The 22,307-nt window shown below is 39.9% G+C and overlaps 1 protein-coding gene across 2 annotated transcripts in view; it reads right to left on the reverse strand.

The window, feature by feature from the left end:
• The window catches only part of RB195_006592 (uncharacterized protein), a gene marked incomplete at both ends in the record, with an annotated part of 28,929 nt that extends 9,776 nt beyond the window's left edge, over positions 1–19,153 (reverse strand). The window contains 15 exons of one of the 2 annotated variants that reach the window (XM_064179765.1): positions 597–1,166; positions 4,238–4,336; positions 4,407–4,501; positions 9,405–9,507; positions 9,565–9,669; positions 11,071–11,178; positions 11,251–11,337; positions 11,397–11,511; positions 13,767–13,853; positions 13,911–13,986; positions 14,047–14,170; positions 14,230–14,368; positions 18,576–18,670; positions 18,736–18,865; positions 19,044–19,153. In XM_064179765.1, the coding sequence (XP_064036697.1) occupies positions 597–1,166; positions 4,238–4,336; positions 4,407–4,501; positions 9,405–9,507; positions 9,565–9,669; positions 11,071–11,178; positions 11,251–11,337; positions 11,397–11,511; positions 13,767–13,853; positions 13,911–13,986; positions 14,047–14,170; positions 14,230–14,368; positions 18,576–18,670; positions 18,736–18,865; positions 19,044–19,153 (2,043 nt within the window). The remainder of the gene's footprint in view (positions 1–596; positions 1,167–4,237; positions 4,337–4,406; positions 4,502–9,404; positions 9,508–9,564; positions 9,670–11,070; positions 11,179–11,250; positions 11,338–11,396; positions 11,512–13,766; positions 13,854–13,910; positions 13,987–14,046; positions 14,171–14,229; positions 14,369–18,575; positions 18,671–18,735; positions 18,866–19,043) is intronic. The other variant, XM_064179766.1, reaches the window with a different exon arrangement.
• Positions 19,154–22,307: the final 3,154 nt, after the last annotated feature.

Below are 22,307 nucleotides of genomic sequence, written 5' to 3' on the forward strand. Positions count from 1 at the left end.
TTGGTGCACTTAGGCGCAGTTAGAGGAAATTCCTGTCCTTGAACCTAACCGCTGCGCTTGACCCTTCAATTATACTCGGAGGAGAGTGGAACATTTCGCAGTATTGACTAGACTAGAGAATTCTCTCACACAGTCTACGTTGTTTCCATAGCACGAAGTCAGAAATTCGTCCTAAACTGATATCCAAGTTCTTAAAGAACACTAGCGGGACCAAAATGGGAGCCGATATTGGTTCGTTATTTACTAGTATTAGTAGTGCCGAAATTTACTGGATCCCGCAAAATATATGATTCGCCGAGCGTGCTTAGTATGGACGAAAAACCACAGAAAATTCTTTTCCTCATGTGCTGCAGCGAGGAACAAGGTAATTGCGACACGAAAAAGATGCGACCAGTGAAAGAAAAGTGAGGAAAAGAAAAGAAATCAACTAGTTCCTTAATGGGAACAGGTAGGCTGAAGTAAAAAGTGTTTGCGAATAAATGTCGAAAACACCCCTCGCATTCAACAAAACGGCAGCGCCTACAGTAATAGCATGGAAAGTGCTACACATGGGCAAAAGTTGAAAAAAAACAACAACAAAGAAATGAAGTAGTCACCATGCAACAAGATGGATGAGCCAGAGTCGCCTCGAAATCGGTGACGAGTGAGATGAAATTACTGGTGGATGGAGTGGATGAGTAGTTACAGCTGCGTGATTTTTCATCGACGAGATGTGGTGGTTGTCTGAGGGTCGGCACTTGGTCGGCGGCTCGTGGACGAGGACTGTCGAACTCATTCGTGTAGATAGAGTGAGCACGGGCCGCATTCATGGTGTAGAGGGCTTGAGCGGCTGGATTTGCAACCGGATCGGTTAAGTATGCAGCCATAACCGAACCGGGCAGAACTCCATGAAACGAAATTGTCTGAATGCTGTCGTCTTCATCTTCAGACGTCGAGCCATCCTCTCCATCAGACTCGTGCACGTGTTCCGCTGACTTCTGGGAGCTCCTGGTCTGCTTCTGTCCTTCTTCGGAACTGCTGCCCTTCGCCTTGTCGAGGTCCGTCGATTTCAGTGTCGGCACATCCTCGGCTCCGGGGGTAGGATCCTCCGCGTGGCCGTCGGAAGTGACCATGGCGGCGCGGTAGGAGCTGTAAATTTTGACGGCGGGTAAGGTAGGCGGGTTCCACTGAAGCAGTCGGACAGGTTATGAAATCGCGTCCGTAGTGCGATCAATAATTAAGGGAGCGCAGGTGAGAACGAGGGACTTGGCAGCACTCCAATTGGTTGCACACACCTCGGCGAGGAACGCGCGGCCGGGCGGGCGGGGTTAGCACGGGGGGCGGGGCCGACGGGGTGGCGCAGCTCTACAGAAGCGGATAATCGACCATGGTTACGCGGCCGTTGTCCATGTGCGGAGGGGATTCGTATCGATCCCACGTCCCACGGGAGCAGAGCAGAAGTCAACGAGTTCCGAAGAGTCAACTCGTTGGTAGATGACGCGTGTTAAGTGCATCTCGCGAGGAAATAACTTGTCGCCATGCTACCATTTCCACTTGCTGTTCGCCAAGGTTAACGTGCAGGAGATACGTTGCATAGAAAAAAATCTCACATCTCAAGAAATTAACGTGATTTCGTATTTCGATTCTGTACGGAACGATTAACTGTAGGAAAATTACTAGTGCTTATCCACTGAATTTCAACAACGGCTTTGCTCTACCATTCAGTGGACGTTTTCGAGTCGAGTTAGCCTTTGATTCCTCGGAGGCGAAATGAAAAGAGCTCTCTAAGAGCAACTTCCAACAAAGTTCATCTGACTCCTGATTTCTACGAATACGAAAGCTTGGATCCTCGATCGAAAACACTGTTCACAAAGAAAAAAAACACTGGAATAAAAATGGTAAATATTTGCAGAATGCTGCATTCGGAGCTGTGTTCGTGATAAACTTTTTTTAATGTAAACGGTTCTGGGAAGAGTTGGAGAAAGGAGCAAAAATGAATAAAATCGATTCCTATCTTGATTCAGCCTAAAAACTGAAAGAAAGCGATGGCAGAATTTAAATGCGTGCAAAAAACATCAAAATTTGGCTAAAACGTTGATGGATTTGCGACTTTGACATCCGAATAACCCACTTAAATTTCTCTCTCTCTCTCTGTCTGTCTGTCTGAGGCAAATCCAGGATTCTGAAAACATTTCAGTGTGGAAGGGAGAGAAGAAAATACTCCATAAATCGTTTCGCCAACCTTGCTGTTATACCTACATACGCGAATAATTTTTTCAAAAAAGATATTGCAAATTTCTTAACCTGCATGGGTTAGCTTTCATTGTGAAGTTTTGACTAGCAGATGTATCGGTTAATCGAGTAATAAGCTTTCGAGTTCTAAGCAAATTAGCTGCTGTGATCCATGAAATACTGGAACTCTCGAAAAATCCTCTAAATTGCTTTGATAGTGAAACCTCTTTTCAAAAGATCCGCATCAAAAATGGCAGAATAAATACGAGATTCACCCCATTGGCCACTCTTTAGTAGTTTAGTAGTCTTTTCTGGTTTTTATTGACACGCTAGGCCGGATAAAATTACGTGACACGCAATCAGTTGAAAAGAGAACAGTCATGGGTTTTTATTTTTATTCAAAATTTCAGCAACTACATTTACTTAGTCGTTTTTGTACAAGTAAATACGATCGATAGAATATCAGATTTCTCTGAAATTTCACTACATTTCGAAATGTACGGGTATTTTGGTGGTTTGCTGAGTGAGCATTCGCACAAATTATTCATTTACAAAGCTTAAATTATTCAAATGATATCTTAAGCTCTACAAAAATTTTTTTCCACGAATCCGTAAGTGAGCGCTGGTGAATCATTGGCGATCGCTTCTAATTGGTCAGTTCCGATTAAGAGCCTTTATTTATGCATGTTATGCCTATGCAGTTAATATCCATAAGTAATAAACAAACAATCCAGAATTGGTGGAAATGTGCGGCAAAACTATGTCTCTTGCAATACAGCGTTGTGAGTGAATCCAAGCGTTCAGAAAAAAAAACGTTTGACAACCTTGATGCTAGTCTAATTAAATCATGTATTTTTATTTGTTTTTTTTTTATTCTCATGCAACGGAATTGCACCAGGCTAGGAAGAGAACGATGCTACGTCAGAAACAAAGAAAAAAAGCGTTTTTGCGACTCTTTTTCTAAATTTAATGAGCTGTTCCGACATATCGCCCTCATTCTGAGTCTACTCAAAAAGGAGGTGAAGGATACTCTCGCAAGATCCATCTCTGATCCAGAACATTTTGTCTGTGGGATATTTTTCAAATTTAAAGGCATCACCCCACGAATCTGAGGTGGTGCAGATTTCAGGTGGAGTATTAGTATACAGGATGGGAGACTACGGAGAGAGGAGTGATTCCGTCCACTTCTTCCTAATTGCCGCAAAAAACGGCCCGGAAGATACGGCTTCGGGCGTTCTGGCGCACCATTTTGTACAAGAGGTTCGATTGGAGCGCGCCAGTCTTGAGCGGCGCCGCATATTCCGGGCCGTTTTTTTACTCCAATTAGCAAGAAATGGACGGAATCACCTCCCTCTCCATAGTCTCCCATCTCGTATACGAATACTCCACCTGAAATCTGCACCACCTCAGATTCGTGGGGTGATGCCTTTAAATACTGGCGTTCATGGATGACCAAGACCAGTGAAGATCTGTGGGAAACGAAGAGTTATAATAGTATGAGGTGACGAATAATTACATATTCGCAATGAAATCCTCTGGATGAAACCCTCTGTGGTACGTTATCGAGTCAATATGAGCAGTTACCTTGGATTAAGTATGAGGCGGTGCTTCCGACAGCTCACGGAGAACCCCTTGAAGAATTTCCTGCATCGTATGCAGAAGGAAATCTGTCATCATATATCCCCAGAAGAAATATGGACGTTATCCGTAGCCCACGTCGGTAATCTAGCGCCAATTGTAGATTGAAATGCATAAAAAGCGCACCCGGGTGCCTATTAAAAATGCATGGAAGGCGAAATGACAAGTGAGGGGCGAAAATTAGCATGTAGATAGGTGAAGACAAACGGCCGCAAACCCTGGAGATGCAGAAGGCGGGGAACCGCGGATGTAGGTGATTTTTACGGTAAAACTTTTGAGCTATAATGGATCATGTGCGCGATGAACCACGTGAAAAGCTATGCGCGGCAGAACGATGCAGTTCAGGTAGAGGTTCGGTGGCAGCGCAGACCTCCGCCCATCCACTCACCTTATTCTGGATCGTGACATCCGCTCCTCGTTCCAGAAGCGCTTGAACTACGTCCACATGACCGTATCGGGAAGCGATCAGCAATGCGGACTCACCATTCTGAAACACGACCGACAAGCACTGACTGAAGGATTTCTTCAGGATAAGCGTAATAAAAATACGGACGCACCTTGTTCACTGCGTTAATGTCGACGCGTTCGTTCGACAACAGTGTGACCACGTTGGCGTGTCCACTGCGTGCTGCCCAGTGCAATGGAATTTCACCTGAATTTTCTTCGAATATAAATGCTGCCAGGTTTCTTAGTTGTTTAAGGATTTTCTAATACTCCTGTTTTACAGAACCTTCACATTTCTATTTGTTATTTGTTTCCTTACTTCGCGGATAAGCTACAGAGTTAGGGAACAGATGAGGGATGGTTTGAAAACTTTCTTGTCCACGAAAATATTTATAAACTCTGAAACTCGAAGAAAATTTTTTACTGATGAATCTAAGCCAAAATTCTTATGTTACTTCTGAGGATTCAAAATAATGTTTTCTATTCTTCATCTCTGCGCCACAAAAAAAGAAAGGCTTCATCTTTCTAAAATGTATAATATTATCAGCTTCATCTTCTAATGCTGAGTGCTGACTCAGTGAATTATTGCTTGATTGCTATGCCTCTGTGTTATCAAATTCATAACTAATATTAGCTAGTGATGTTGCTATTCCTCTATTTATCTAGCCATTTATCTTTTTTCATTTCTCTTTTCTTTCTTTTTTTTCATTTGTAGTTATAATCTTAAATAATACTTTTAAGAGAACATTTGTTCAGCACATATTATTTTTAAAAAGGGACGTTTGGTAACGACATTTATCATTTATCATAATTACTTGCAAATACTATGTATAATTATATAATATTTATTCTACTACATACTATTATACTTATTATATTTACATACAATATTCTATCCTTCATTCATTATTTACATTAGTACTTTTCATATAGAATTATTTTCATAAAATCTTCTTTTAGTGTTCAGGATTTTGTCTCTCGGTATTCAAAACACTGATAGTAGAAGAAAAACCGCGAAAATCAATAATCGGTCCGAGAATTGAAAAAGTGGAAAGATAAATACACAGTGGCTAGCATTTTCTTCGTTTTTCCGATCATTTCCTAAAGTCATCGCTGCTTTCTCGGACAAAGTCCGATCAGTGCTAGTACTCTGAGGTTGTTTGGTTTTTTTAAATTGAATTTTGTAAACAACACTTCAAATCCTATTCACTATTCAACAATGCAAAAGCAAAAATCTCTCCATACAATCTTCAAGCACAAAAATATGGTTTTCAATAAGAAATCAGGTGGAATTCTTATTGATTGGCAGAATATTCTGATCAGCTCCTTTTCTACTATGTATGGATCGATCAGTATTGGGAATAAAATGACAACCATCCTCTTGAATGAAGGTTGTATTGAGAGCTAAGGGGGAGCTGAATCCTCAAAAGCAGCTACAGCTGAAGAGGTGCTCAAGAACCGGTATGTGAAGCAGAAGAGAAGAATAACGAGGATGCGGCGACGGTGACCGTCTGGATTGAAGTTAAGTGTTCCGACAAAAAAAAACGAAGAAGAAGAAAATCCACACACACCATCGTCACTCATTCGCCCAACTGGAAACTCGTAGGCAGAAGTCGAGCGATTAGCACAACTGGGATGACAAGCGTTATCATAGAATAATATCACTTCCGTTTTTTCTTTCTTCAACGTTTTTCTCTTACGGCCGTTCCTCGACTCGAGGCGAAATATGGTGAATTTGTGTGAAAAGCAAGAAAGAGGGATGTAAAAAGAGAAGCTTCATCAATACGAGGATTCAAGTGAATTCAGCAGCTAAAAAGCACCAAAAGGATTCAACAGAAAATCCTTAGGAAGGGGATAATTTGACACTGTACAATAAAGCACTAGAAAAAAGAACTAACTTATGAGTAAATACATCCCCAGAAATTTTTTCATATCCTTGAAGACATTTAGAAAAACCTTTCCAAGTCCAAACATTTTCAGCACAGCAATCTCAGAACAGAGCGATATTTTGTTAGGAGAGCAAACTCCTCGTTATTTTTAAAAGAAGCTCAAGTCTTTATCGTAATATTTTAATTATTTTCAGACGAAAATGTAGTGTGGACCAACTTGAGAGCCATTTCAAAAGTTCTGGAACATGGTGAATTTAGCTCCAGAAATGAATTGTATGTAATTGCTCTAGAGTGCACGCTGCTAGAAGAAAGATCTGTGCTAAGCGGCTTGAAAGCAAAGTTGCGGAAGATCGAACGTTCCTGAATATTGGGTGTTTTTTTTAGGATTCACACCGATGATGTTCTCAATTCGTTCTCTTTCAGACAAATTGGAAACATGAAATTTAGCCGTGCAAAGTTTTTAGTTTCAGTTCCTTTGTATTAACTTTTTCAGGTTGCATTTTTTCTGTGCCAGGCATTGCCGGCACCATGTTCTTTTTTGAAATGTCCTTCCTCTGGAATTTTAAAACCTTTTCCATATATTTGACCAGCAAACTGGTCATCTGTTCTAGGGATAACTTCCAATTTTGGTACCTTGTTGTTGTTTGTTATTTTTGATCTACTTCCCTCTAAGTCAAAGTAACAGAGCTAGCTGTTCAGAGATAGCGTATCAGAAAATTCCTCCGCATTGCATCCTCCAACCCCTACTTTGCTGAGTTAGTCCACCTAAGGTCACTTGAGGTCAAAATCGTCAAGCCTACAACCATGGTCTTCAGAAAGTGGGACCTTGTAGTCTATTCGAATGAAATATGCTTGTTTTATAGAATAAACGAATAGTCGTTTTATTTTTAGTTGCGCTTTCGTCTTCGCTTCTTTAAAGGAATTCAAATGTATAAATAAGTATCTGGATGCAAATCCACGTATAGATTGCAGTGAATTATTCTCCGTCGAAAACCAGCGTGCTTTTAGAGAATACGACCGCAGCGAAATGTACAATTTTGACGGAGGGGTCACATTGAAATATCACTATTGACGGAAAAAAACTGCAGATGTTTACAAGAGCTGGGGTGGATAATTGTCTGTGTTTATTCGTCGATGTGTGTTGGCCTCATATCGCTCTCATATGCTATATCTGCACTCCACAAATTGCCCATTTACTTTATTGCTATGCATGGACGAGATTTAGTACGAGTTTTTCAGCAGCAATTTACTTCCATTGAGAGATTTTATGAGCAGTTACCGCCTTCCAAATCGCCTCGAAAAAGCTATATCGCCGGAGGTTTTAGAGCATAGCGCTGTGCACGGAATATTCGATCGGTTGTTTGTGAGAAGGGTTCACAAAGCATGTCCAGATGCAAAACAGTAAAATAAGTACTTATTTTTTCTTCAAATACTTAGCAGATGGGAAGGGGGTGAAGCCCCTGGGGCTATGAGACCTGGAAGTATCCAACTGGGAAGGGTCGTTGCGGAAGCTGGCTCGTTGCTAGGATAGATGGAGCACGCTTAGGAAGACTGGTTTGAACTTCTAGTCTGTGGTTACGTACCTAGCCACAATATTGGCGTCTATCTCGTCAATCTAAATGTCAGAATTAATCACTTGATCGGATTTTTATTTGTAGTCTTACATTTAAAACCAGCATTCGAATAAGTTTTCGATCTACGGTTTTTTTTAGCAATAGATAAAATTAGTCGGAACATCACAACAGAAACGTGCAACGTTCGCTATAAATCCGGAAGTCAGACGAATCAGCTGCATCAGCTTGATTAGCTTATTCGACGAAGCAGCTTTTTAAATCATTAGGAATGAAATCTATTTTAAGTGCTTTCATTTTATCATTTTGACGGGTGTAATGAGTTGTCTCGTTCGATAAACTGATGTTTCGCGTTTTTCTGATTCATCTGATTTCTGGATTGACAAGGGGGATTCCGGATTTTTGGTCTAATAATTGCAAAACACAGTGTCAGACTCATACTATCACTGGAAAAAAACTGTCTCTAGAAATCTTTCAGAACAACACCTTTAAGTAAAGTTACTTAAACAATTCACGGTCTTGCTCATAAGCGTAAAATCATCTTCGGAACCATAAAAAGTGAAAGAAAAGGATAGATCAAAAATTGCCGCCATCAGCGATAGGAGAGTCGCTTCCTTCGGATCCCATGTGCCACTCGATCCCCCATCCGTCCACTATATGTCATAGCTTTCGAGCCTCGTATACCTCACTCAGTATTCGTGCACGCAAATCGAGTTCAATTAGACCCAACAAGTTTGTGATTTTTCGAATAAATGCTAACAGTTAATGCTGCTTAGAAGTAGTTGACGATTTCTCCACATCATTCCTTGTTAGGGATTCTTAAGCTTTATGTTTTGTGTTGAGATCACTATAAAAAAACTCAGGATCGAGTGAATATGGCACCTAGGTGAGATATAGTTGCTCTAGAGTGCGCTACTTTAGAAGAACAATATATCGTGCTCAGGAATTCTGAACGTTGGTTCAGTTTAACAGGAAATAACGTTGAAAGGATTTGAAATTTTCGAAATGTTGGATGTTTTGTGGAATTTACATCATTACGATGACATTTGAGCGTTCTCAATGTCTTTCTGCGTAGCGCAATAATGATCGAAAGCGCAACAGAATGATGATCGATCTGATCCGATGCTATCGATCTGAACTGATGACTAATACGTAGTTAGGCTGACAACATCCGCACTTCCCCTGAACTCGTTCTTTGCTTTCCGCGGGCGGTGATGTTTGATTCGCTGTGGGAAAAACCTTACAATGGGCAGAAGGGAGGATAAAAGAAAGAGAAAGGATGGAAAGAGATACGTGATTGCATTCCTCTCACCCTCGTAGAATATCCGCAGCAGTAATGTAGTACGAAATATGAATAATAAGTTAGGGATAACAGGTAAACTTAGCAGACGCAATATCGATACGAACAGATCAATCAATCAATCAGAAGACAAGTGGGAAGAAACTCAGAGCATGGAGGCGCTGAGCTCCGCTTATCACTCCTTTTCTCAGATAAAATCCACTTTTCGCTCTGTATCCATCGTTGTTAGACAGCAAAAAAGTAATGTATAATCAATAATTTTGTAGTTAACACATTAAATTCCCGGTAAGACGGAGAGTTTTTTTTTCTGTGGCAAATGTGTTGAATTAAAAATTTCAGAATTAAAGAAACCTCGTTGATCCTCGGCCGATAACTGAGCTCCTTTCATGTTTAGGAAGCTGAGCGCTTCAATATGACCTGCTCCCGCAGCCACATGAGCTGCCGTTTCTTTTTGCTAGAATGAATTTTTTGTTTATTTCAAATGAAATGAAAATCGTAGAAAAATTGTTACCTTGTTGCTCAGATTTGGGAATCCACGAACCATGCTTAGCTCACTTAACTCTCGTACACCTCCCATTTCAGCGGCAATAAGAACCGAGGAAGTAACCATGTCGTTCTGGAAGATTTAGGGAGCGCTCTACGTTGCGGAAATCACTTGAGAACAATACTCGAACAATTCACAGTGGTTCGCACTAAACAAGAGCAAATCACCGGACGAACAGCTGATTCCGGAGAGGAACGTGTGGGGGCAGCAAGAGGATGGGGCGTCAGAGGAAAATGTTTCTTATTTAGACTTTACAAAAGAGTCGGAAAAGGAGAAATAATTCAAAAAGGGTTTTTAAATGGAAAGCCATAAAATTTTGTCGTTACGGTGACTTGTGACTGTCGCATGTGAATCATTGTGGATGTGTCACTTCCGGTTTCTTTTTCTGTAGGATTGTTGAAAGGACCAAAAAAACAAGCAAAAAGCAGTTATTTTTCGAACATACGAAAAAGTTTCTTTAAATACAAGAAAAAGGCAGGACCGAATCCTATTTCGCATATCTTTTTTTTTTAGTAAGAATGACGTCATTATTACATATTTTTTGTGGTTTTTTCCCAAATCATTTTCCTGTTACGGAAAGAAAGAAATCTCCAAACGAATTACTTCTTCTATTTTTGAAACTCTACAATAAGAATACCACTATTTGCAAAAAGCTACCGTTACCCATCCCTTCAAGACGCGCCAACGCATTCAAATTCAATCCCAAGTCTGATAACACTAATTTATCGACTTTAGAGGTACAAAAATTCTGGTCGGCTTTGAACGGCATCGATCCATCGGTAGTGGAGACCGATGGTTATATGGGACCTTCTACCAGTGCCCCTCACCCACCGTCTAAACAGATGATTTTCCTTAAAATTATCGTAGTTGTGAGTTACAACCTCTGACAAGGGGGTCGATAGTCGCTGTAATTTTGATGGAGGATAAATCTCCCAAAAGTGATCAACTATTGAGTGATCGATTTGCTCAAACCTTCTTAAAATGAATAATGAATATGTTTCATTGTCGAGGACACGGCGACAATAGTGTTTTGACTTTCAAATCCATAAAAACGAAGATGAGCCAGTGAGAATTAAACAAAAAAAGAATATTTTCGGTTTTTGAGTGGAATAAATCCATGCATAATACAAGAAAAGGTAAACCTGAATGACGTTTCTATACATTTCGCAAACCTGCATACTTCCAGATCTTTTTGATAGCGCTATGTTGCCTTTGGCGACAGTGGTTTTTCACATTTTTTATTGTTATCTTATTAATACAACGGAAAAATAGTAGAAGTCAGGATCTAGTGACATAACTAGGTAGTAAAATGAAGTATTAAAATTCTAAATTGCAAGCAAAGCTGCTCGTGCACCAAAAAAGATTGATCAACGGTCAGCCTTTGTTCCTTTCATTTTTCTTGGTCAAAGAAATTAACCACTGCTTCCGATAAAATCTGCATACCTAGGATATTCTGGAAAAACTCGTACTCACCGGATCGTATCGTGTCTCGATCGTACGCTTCATTTTCGTCGCTTGGCTAATTGCCAAACGTACCGATCGCGTCACTCGATTACAAACCAGCACCAATTCGACTGCTCTCTGGAAAAATTTTTCGGAGTCTTGTTGAATAGTACGTGTAGTGTCGTTAGAAACCTGCTCCAACTGACTGACCCGCCATCGTTGACGTTGCTTGAACGAATGGATATGCGAGATAGAGATACATGATGATTTGCGCAGATCTACGTCGTCACCATCGGGCTGAAGTGAAAATATTTACGTATCTCTGCGTTGCGACGGCGCCGCTAACTCTTACGTACTCCTCTGATCCAAGGATGTCGCAGACAATCGTCCACCGTGGCTCTGCGGGTAACGTCACGCACGAACAGCCGCGAGATAAAGTCCTTTGCGCAAGCGGAGGTGTTTTTGAAGTACCTGGAATGTGTACGCCGCTGAGTCAGTGATGAAATGGATTCGATTCCCGAACAATAACGTCGTTTTGAGAGCGACGATGCGAATGCACACGTTTCTTTTCATGAACGAGCATCACTGCTCTTAAATGGAACCCGTGAATGTTTCACGAGTGGAATCGGGGCTTTTCTGGGAATTGTCGGCTCAACGAGAAGCAGCCTTAGTGCTACTGCTAGGGGTACCAGGAAGTAATGTCGTTTTCTCTCTTCAGATTAAAGCGGAATATTTCCTTAGTGGTAATTATGGATTAATCATTATCTATTTAATCGTACCATAATTCCATGTGTTTAAGGCACCTCATGTATGGGGTCGCCTGGTCACGGCAAAAAGATCTTTGATGTCCTTGATGTGAAGTTAATAAATGTTTCATGGATTTAGTTGTCTTTTTTGGTTGTAAAGTTGCTCTCATGCTCATAATCATGTTTGTTGTTTGTAAATATGTTTGTAAATGTCTGTGCGAGCATGTAAAATAAACATAATTTCGCCGTGTATAAGACCGCCCGCGTAAAAAATCCGTCTTATTCACGGAAAATTAGGCTAAGAATGATCCTCTGATCCTCTACTGAGAAGATTTCAAATTCGAATCCATAAAGAAAAAAGGAAGATTTTTATCGAAGAGTTCAGGTTGACATCAGTGAAAAAACATCACTTTCCGACATTCCTAACAAATCATACGAGCCTCGATCAAGATCGTATCGACCGTTGTTTCGTTGCTGCTGTTGTATCCTAAGCGCTCTTGGATCCTCGATGAAGAGGTTTCGCGAAGTCAACGCAAGCCAGTTCCGCGAACATTGAGAGCTACATGTAATGAGGTGTCCAAGGCAAACATAATACGCACACAGGCGACAGGTCTTTCAGCGTAGATACATTTTTTCGCATATACTCCTATCATAATACATTATTATACACTATCCTAGTCCTAGTTACTGTACTCGCTTCCTGATTGTGTTCGTAGAGAAAGAAGAGGACATAGTTCCAAAAAAAAACACGGTTTAATGTGCAGTGATGCAGTCAGATTGAGATCGCGCAGCAATAGCGAGCGCAGCGAACAAAGCTATTAATGAAAAGAAAATGCCTCTGCTTTAAAAATGCATGAGAAGGTATTTCTAGTAACAGAATTATTTAAGATTTGCGTTCGGAGAAATCTTTGATCTTCGGTTTTGTGGACAGAAAATAGAAGATACGTTTCGGATAGCGGTTTAGGTGTAAAAGCTAAGATGCGAAACGCCTTCTTCGACTTCCGAAATCAGAACACTTCGAAAGAAGACCCTTAAGAAAATGTCTCCCCTTTAAAAATACATGAGAAGGTTTTTCTAGTAACAGAATCATTTAAGGTCTCCACTAGAGGTATCGACTCTCAGTTTATCGCAACGAGCTAACTCCTTGAATTCTCGGAATTGATAAAATGAAACCTCACAATGCAAGAACCAATTTTGTAGATGACGCTAGGTAGTGTAGGCATAAATAGTCACCTTCACTCAGGAAGGTACTATACTGGTAGGTACCACAGCAGTAAAAGTGAAAGAACTGCGACAGGAAAATACGAGTAGCTACCAATCAACAGGAGAGTTCCACGGAAATACCGTAGAAAATTGATAAGTGCCGGAAAAGGAACGCAAGTGCAATTCTGCCGAAGTGCAGTAATTATGTATGAGAATTTCCTTCTTTTTCTATCCGACAAACATGGATCGATTTTCACATCCCACAAGTCGTTAGCTCTGTAAAGCAAGAAATCGTATGCTGCTCTGTCATTAAATAAACGAGTTCCAGTACTTGAACGGAAAAAGGAAAGTTTCAAAATATAAGTAGAATATGGAGAATACATGAAATGAAAACGAATGGAAATGAATGAACAGATAATGAAACAATAATTCCGAAAAAATGCACTGAGAACGTGAAGAGGAAAAGAAGAGAAAGAACTGGAATCCTAGTTATACTCTGCGCCAAGTTTGTTTAATCGGGTGGACGCGACGCGTCCGCTGCAATATTCGCTCCTTCTTACGCAAACATTCTCCTCTATAAACGCTATTTAAATTAAAGTGTGCATCCCTCAGAACCTCTGTTTAACGCCTTCGATGCCAACTATAAACATAGAGTTAAACCAGAGGTGATGTAATTTTGAAAGTATGCTGAATGCATTGTTGCTCAAAGCGAATATGGTCAAAAATGTGGCGTAGGAAACGGTAACACGAAAAAAGTGTAAGGGAACAATAACATACCTATCAGTGAAGTGGTAGTTCACCCCGGTTATGTTACAGAACGTCTCGTCACGAGTATCGCCAAGGAATGGGCTTCCACCGGATAACCTGTGAACTCAATGCCCCAATCAATACGCATGGTCAAAACACGTCCGATAAACCTACAGGATATAGGTGACCACACCAAGAGCCCACATATCCGTGGCCGGACTCAGCGCTTCGTAGTTGACCACCTCTGGGGCTAAAAATGAGAAATAGCTGGGTGACAAGGTTTGTGGTGTGGGCTTCCACGGTCACATACCTACAAATTCCGGTGTACCAACCATATCCTTGACGACATGACCAGGTGGAATCAATCGTGATAGGCCAAAATCGATCAGTTTCACCTGAGAGTCTCCTCGTCGTTTCAGCATCACATTTTCGGGCTGAAATCCGACTCGAATCATCGAGAACTGAGGAAATAAGGGGTTAATATTCAGATCACCTTTATATCAAGATGTACGATGTGTAGACTGTGCAAGTGTTTAATACCCAAAAGTATTTGACGAACGAATGCGGCTGCTTCCACTTCATCCAGACATTCCCTGGCGCAAACATGATCGAAGAGTTCACCACCAGACACCCTTGAAGTACAGGCTACACACTCAACTTATAGATCAGATATTTCTACCAGACACTTAAATTCAATTTCAAAATATCAAGACTACATCATAGGAAATGAACGTATTTCCTACGCTTCTGTTATTTTTGTTTACAACTTCGTTAGTTTTATTTGTTATGTTCATGAGATATGTGTATGGAAATGAAAATGCTATGTTTATGAGATGGTATGGAAACGAGTTGTTGATCGAGTTTTCTAACGTAAAATTTGTCACAAGCTGTGTTGAATATTTTAGGAGAAGCGGAAAGTTAATAATATTAGAGTTAAAAAAAAACTATGTTGGCCCGGAATAAACGGGTGCAAGATAGATCTCAAGAATCCTCCTCCAACAGTTTCTCTGTGGAGGATTTTTTGGGTCCAGAATCTCGCAAAAATTCGTAATTAATCCGAGCAGCCGATACGCGGGATTTCAGGAAAGATACTCGGTGAATGGCTGGTGGACCAGTGAAGGATAAGTCATAAAAAAAACAACAACAACAAACAAACTTTTCGATGAACTCTTGCTTATTCCACATTTACTACAGTCAGAATTCTGAGTATCGTATATGATAAACAAAGAATGTGTCGATAAACAATGATTTTGTCGATCGATATTATATTTTATACTATCGATCATCCTTGCTAGCATCCATCAGCACAAGATTGTTAAGCGTTTCTTTTTTAGTGACGTTTCGACGAAACAAGCAACGCACGATTGGAAATTCCTTTAGAGCGTTTGTGTCTGCATTTCTTTTTTGTTGTGCAGTCGAGGGAACACCAATCTCTCGAATATTCTACAGACCGTCACGACCTTCTCAGGCTCCATTGAGTATGAAATCATCGAAACGTTGAACTCGGCTTGAATAACGATCTCTTTGAAAGATGAGTTACGTAGTTGTAAGGTGAAGTTTTCTTAGAGGATGAAAAAAATTGGGTACTTACAAAGCCACAGCACAAGATAGTCACCTCACAAAATCAAAAGAAAAGCTTGTACGGGTAAACGCGACCACGCTGACGTATTTGGTCATTTATATTTATTCTCACTATTGATGTAATCAGCTTTTAAGTTATTTATAGTAATTTGCATTCATCTGTGGTAAGAAATGATGTCAGCTGATCTCAGCAACTTGTGCTTCTTATCTCATATCAATTAGTGGGTGATAACTTCCTTAAGCTCGATTTCCATCCATTAGGAAAGTTGGAGCATTTTAAATGCATTTAAAAATTTTTGAAAGGCTTTGTTACGACTATTCTACAGAATTAAATTTTAAACGGAACCTTTGCTTCTTCTTAATTTTACAAAAAGGAGTAAACCATGGCATGAGAGCTTATTCTCGATGAGTTATGGATTTGCGAATGAGTGTAAGTTCTAGAAACTTTTTTATGCTTACTTCCAGCCAGAAAAAAAACAACTTCAGTTTCCTGCTTTCTATGAACAGTAATAGATCCGAATCGAGGGTAACTGAATCATTTCTGCTCCTCTAACACATTATGAGCCGTCCCTTTCGGTGCTCGATTTCCCTACCTGCGATTTTTCACGGTTCTCATCGCAGGAAACTACTTAAAACCAATCCATTAACAAGCGGTTTTCGTGCATTCACGACACCAATCCCTTCATAAAGTACCCTTGAAATAATTGCAATGACCCGATTTTGTACGAATTATCGTAATGGAGAGTGTGGATTGCACATCGATGGAGTTCTTTGGTTGTCATGCCCCATTTGCTGTTGTGTGATGCTCGTAAAGACGACAATGAGTGATTATTATCGGAGAATGGAGAGGGACGTAGGCGGCGATCAGCTGAGATGCTGGAGGGAGTCTTTAGGAACTTTCGTTCACCTTTATTTTGAATGAGTATGAAATCCTCTCAAAATTTGCTTCGAATATATTCAAATTCGCTCAGAATCGATTAAAGCATCCAAAATTTACCATTTCATCCAACTTTCTTTCTTTTCTTTTTTTTCTTCAAACTTCACATCTCAGTGGATATGTACTTGATGCAAATGCCATTCATATGAAATAACTGCTTCGTCCAGCTGAAATTCATTGGTTCCCAGGGAACGAAAAGAGTCCTTTAGGATTAATGGCGCTTTTTCCTAGCGTCGCCTACCGAACTTTCGTGTAAGTCCAAGTGGAATTACTGGATTGACAGCAGGTCCCTCTTCGGGGGCGATAACACTTTCCCTGCTGTAATCGCATGCATTTATCAATAATAAGTGTCTGTGAAGTGGTTTATCTTAGCGGAAAGAAGTTTGGAAATGATCAGTGCAATCTTTTTTCTCATGAGAAAGAACGAGGATGAAAAAAACCACGCAGTAAGAATGAAGAAAAAGTTTAAGATGACTAACACCTCCTTTTCAAGGCTTGAACTACTTTTCTTCTATCTTTTCTAAGACATTGTTTATTAGATTCTGTTTCATTTGTTTTTCGAAAAACGTCTCCTCCTACTAATCAGTTGTGGTCCGTCTCTCCTATTGTAAATAAGTAGACAAAAAAGAGAATAAATAAATAAATATGTATATGAATAATGAATCCCAGTAGTCCTGCGAGTTGAATAACAATACCTTAGCGTTAAAATTCCTGATCTCCCGAAAGTGATTATGAAAATTTACTTAATAAATTCAAAAAAACGCTTCCTTTCGTGCCTATGGACTCAATTCGACGCATCGTTTTTTTAAAATCAATCTCTTTTTCATCAAATCATATCTTTTCAACAACGAGTCGAATAGTGAGGGACTCTGTCGAGGATCTCTCGTGTATTTTTATTCACCATTGTCCCAGAATCACAGAGCTGTGTTTATTGGATCAATTGAAATTCTTTTAATTCCTGTGCATACACATGGCGGAATGGATATAGTGAGGGTTTTTTGTTTTCAGAATGAAAGTCAAGCAGAGCTCTCGGGATAACGCCAAACTCTTTTGTAATCTTCAGTACGAGAAATGCTAACGACGACCAGCGCGATTACGGGCACTTTTCAGGATCTCAAGCATGTGACGTTAACGTGGTGCCATAGAAACCGCGCACACACACACACCTGAACAGCTAGCCGTCCACACTTATACAGCCGCTCATAACTCATTCGGTTATGTAGCTGGTGACTCCAGAATGGCTGCGAGGGCTATACAGCTTGTGCGGCAACGCATACTAAGAAAATTACGGATCCCAGTCTAGACTCTTTCTAGCATTTCCGATTTTCTTCTGGGAGAGGGGGATCTGCTTTTTTTGTAAATCTTACGCTTAGGATTCTTTTTTCTTTAGATTCCTTGGATTCCTCCGAAAATGTGATAGATTTCAATACTTACTGCTAGCGTCTAGCTTTCGGAAATACCAGTAGCAGCTTCCAAAACAACAAGAAGGATTTTTGCGTACAATACCTTACAGTACATCGAAGGGAATTCAGCAGAACCTTGTGGGAAAAAAATTGTTTTTTTTTTAGTTTAGTGGTTAGTTTAGCGTTACTTCCGTTCAGTTTGCAATAGTTTCTTAGTTGAGATCTAAAAGAAGTACGTAGAATCCACAAAGATGTAATCCGAACAAATAAAAATAGAGGCTAACAATTAGAACAATAGACCACTCCAATTTTTGATTCTTTCAAAAAAATCCTACATAAGATAAGTGCAACGATGTTATCCACAGATAGGAGGTTATCAAACGTAGGGAAAACAGTTAGTTATAGTAAACAGTATGGTTTAAGCGTTCGAAAACCACAGTTTTTCGAACGTTGCTTTTTTTTAGCTGCTAAATTTAATATCTGCTATATTCCGTAGCTTTCATGAGATTGTATAACTATTTAAAACATGTTTATGTTTCAAATTAATAGCGCTTTTTGCTACAGTCTTTTCTATTTTTATCATTTTGATGGGTAATATTTATTTTATATCTATATTGAAATCTTGTTGTCGACGTGCTTCTTTCTTAATGGAATGAAACTTAGGGAATAGTAGCCTTCTTTCAAAGAACTATATGGACTATGATAAAAAGTCCTAAACTTGAAAAAAAAGACTTGCTATCACTGACATGATATCATATCAGATCACAATTTTTAAATCCATAGAAATCATCATCGGTGCTGGAAGCATGAAGTTTCTCGAACTTAGTTTTTCTATCTAACAATTGTTGCACCCCAGAAGCATGTTGGTGTCCTTAGACTCACTCCATTCCAAGAACGGTTCTTCGCAAATAAACTCACAGTTCCAACACCAAAATGACGTCACTGGGAGTCTCGTACACTTCGTGCAATTCGATCACATTGCTGTGTCCTCCGACAGTTCGAAGGACGGACACCTGAATGAACCCCTTGAGAGCAACATCTCGTGCGAAAAAAGCGGGCCGACAAGGTCGACGCAGACCTCTCTTTCGATGTTGGCCCTCGTTACGCCTCGTCGCGAGGTCGCATACCGTCGCTTCTTGATGAACTTCGCCGCGAACTCCTCTCCAGTCGCCTTTTTCACCACCTTTCTCACAACGGCAAATTGACCGCTGCAAAAAAAAATCCATACAAATGCATGAATGGCAGGCGTGATGTCTTTCGATGCATTAAAATGGAGAACACCTCTATTGAGCAGGAATAACAAATTCTCCTGATCGTTATCGAATATTCATGAGCCGCCGAATGCTCAGCGAAATGCGCTGGAGTCAGCCACTCGCACTCACTCACCTCCCAAGTTCATCGCCTACTTCGAATACGGTATCAAACGGTGTCTCGTTGAATTTGATCTGCGGTTCCTCTTGTCCGAGGCTTTGATGCCGCCGTAGCTCGTCCCGCATCGGTCATCAATTTCCTGAGGATGCAAGAAATCCGTCTCCTAGTCACAACAAAATTGAGCTTTTCCTGAAAAAAGGAGTTGCAGTGACATGGCCAGCAATAAATCAACGTTTCGGACTCGAGACAAAACAAAAATAATCGAAAAAGAATATAAGGGACACATGGGGACAGCGGAATGCTTCAGGAACAAGTGGAAGGGATGTGCTGTAGGAAGATGGATAGGATATTGGTGAAATCGAAAGAAAATTAGTTAAGATAAATGAAGCCGTACAATCATGCTAACAAAAACTAAAACGATTCACAAGAAAAAAAAACTTGAGAGGCTAAACAAGAGAAAAAAAGAAAAAGGAAGAAAAACGGTAAAAAATAATTCTTTTTGCTTGTTGTGGAGCCGATTGAAATATATTGTTCAAACTGTCTTTGGTGTATTCGGCAGAAAGCAGCATTGGGGACAGGTGAACAACAACATTAATGGAAAAAAACGAGAGCCTATAAAAATCGATCCGAAAATCCAGGTACAAAAACTGGATTTGTAGCTTGTAGGGATGTTTTTGCAGTGAGAATGAGAGGCGGAAATGTGCTCGAGAGAAAGTTTGAGTCAATAAGAAACGGTTGCTTTGCAGTAATTAATAATTGCCAGTAAAAGTGGAGCAATAAAGAATTATTTGCCTGTGCCATTATGCTTCTTCTAGCGAGACTATTACAATGCACAAATGGTTCCATGCCCAGAGAAAACACAGATATTTTACGGGGAGAAGAAAATAAAAATACAAGGAAAATTGCGGGAGTTAGAAGTAAGACTTAGGGAATTTTCTTTTGTCAATCCCTCCAGCATTTGCTTCCAGAAAATAGTGGAAAGACTCAATTTAGTAGTGAAACATAATTTCTACTCTGAGAAGTGGAGGAATAGACAATTTATAAAACATTTCACATATTTAGTTGAGGCACCTGAACTGTCTTTAAAATAAAACGCGAAAAAAGGAAAATACAGGAAAAATATAGTTCAACGATAAAGGTGAGTAAACGGTGAGAGGAAGGAGTCAGAAGCTGGAACATTGCAGTGAGTTGCAGGTGAAAATCAAGAAAAACACATATATGGAAAATTTTCAGAGATTCTCTTGCAGTTCGAATAAAAATAATATTTTCCTTTTGTAAAAATACTTCACCACTGTATATTACTTGTAGCACACCTTACAGTATACCTTTTGATGCTGCTGCAATGCAAAAACAAAATTATAAAAGATTTACAACGTTAAATACAAATTTAGGAGTTACGCTGAACTGAAAGAAACGAACAATCAATAGCTAATAATCAAGCAAAGGAAATGGAGGACCTGTATGGGGAAAATTTACCAAAATATACTTTTAAATGCTTTTCATCACGAAGATATCCCTCTAACTGAGCGGAAATCCTGGCGTGAGATGGGCGGTAGAAATCTGAGGACGATCTCAAGAACATCCAGTCACAATTGCGACGTGCTGAAGAAGTCGGCAAACTTGACTAGCGGAAAAACGAGATAGACTGAGTTGTTGAGTTTGGACTGTATGTTACTGGATTTCGTCAGCTCACCTCTGTGAAAGTACAGTAACACGAGGGATGAACTGCACAAAAGGACACGCAAGATGACTGGATAACCGAGGTGGCGGTGGCGGCTGTACTGACGAGTTATGAGAGGAGGCGATAAAGGTGGTGATAGTTGTTTTGTGGCTGTGTTGTAGTGACTGCAGCGGATAGCGGCAGTCAGCTCACATGTGCTGCTGCAGCTTTATGCAGATAAACACTTCGTGTGTGGATGGCATCTCCCTCACACGATATATGCTGTGCTATTAGTGACGGCGATGAACATCACACACACTACAGCGCCACAAAGAGAAAAACTTCTGGGATATACTTCCTGAACACGACGAGGTAATAGAACATACAGTACGACGAGAAGCGATGAGAATATTATTGGCCAGGTAATTTTGGTATTGGCCAGGGAATTTTTCACTTCTACTCCATCAGAATTGAATATTTTGCCGAAAAATTGGAAATTCACGGGTTCTCCAATTCGGTACAATACTACAATACAATTTGTCCGGAAGTTTAAAAAAGACACAGAGAAGATCGACCCATAATGAACCAAAAATGCTGTAATGATTTTTAAATTTCTTTCATTCTTTCGATCCAGTACCGTTTCCTCCTTTTAAACCCAAATTTTGGTCTATTTGTATAAATTAATATATGGCTAAGTGAATAAATTCAAGAAAATGGAAATTACTTAACCAGCTTGTGCGCCTGAAAGGTACTCGGGAGCCAAAGTTAAATAAAAATTAGAAAATCGTAGAAAAATCTAGAGGTTAGGTCAATTGTATAAGAAGTTACATGAAGGAAAATAGTGTTCCATTGCCCTTTGGTAATCAAATCAACTAATTTAGGACAACGATCTCGTATCCGCTCCGAAAAATTTTCTCAGTTGATAAGTTTGCCTATTTGTTTTCCATTAGGTAAAATAAGCGAGGAAAAAAATTAGCAGCACTAGCAATCACTCCACGCTAAACCGTAACAATCCAGTTCCGGCGACGGCGAACAACTAATGTCTTCTGGAACGACTACATCGTTCCCTTTTTTCCATGAAACATAACTCGATAGAAAATGTTTATTTGGTACGCGCTGATATCAAACACTCATATCGATTCCGTTCGTATCGAATATGATGAGGAGGGGAAATTTCTGGAGCACAGCAGTACGACAGGACTAAAAGTGCTCAGAAACTACACGAGAAATGAAATTTCATATGCACTTTCACGCAAAATTTCATCCGAAAAGACAGTAGAAAATCTTATCGCAAAAATTAAGAGGTTTTTTTGTGTGCCGAACATTTCGAATTCGACGAGCGTTGATAAATATGTAATCTGAATTGGAAAACCGAAAAACAATGAGTCATCTCCAACGTGGGCCTTTTCTCGTTTACATATTCGAAAACATAGAAAAACTAATAAAAATAAAAATAATATTGATCATAATAGAATATAAAAACAAGAAGAATAGGATAGCATTAATAATAGAACATAATTTGTCTGTTTTTAGAAGCGCACTTTCAAAATTTATACAATGCGGGAGAATTATTGCAAAATAATGGTTACCGGGGTCTCTTGCATGCATCGCCGCAATTC

The sequence above is a fragment of the Necator americanus genome, chromosome I, assembly GCF_031761385.1.
Source record: "Necator americanus strain Aroian chromosome I, whole genome shotgun sequence".
Lineage (NCBI taxonomy): Eukaryota > Metazoa > Nematoda > Chromadorea > Rhabditida > Ancylostomatidae > Necator > Necator americanus.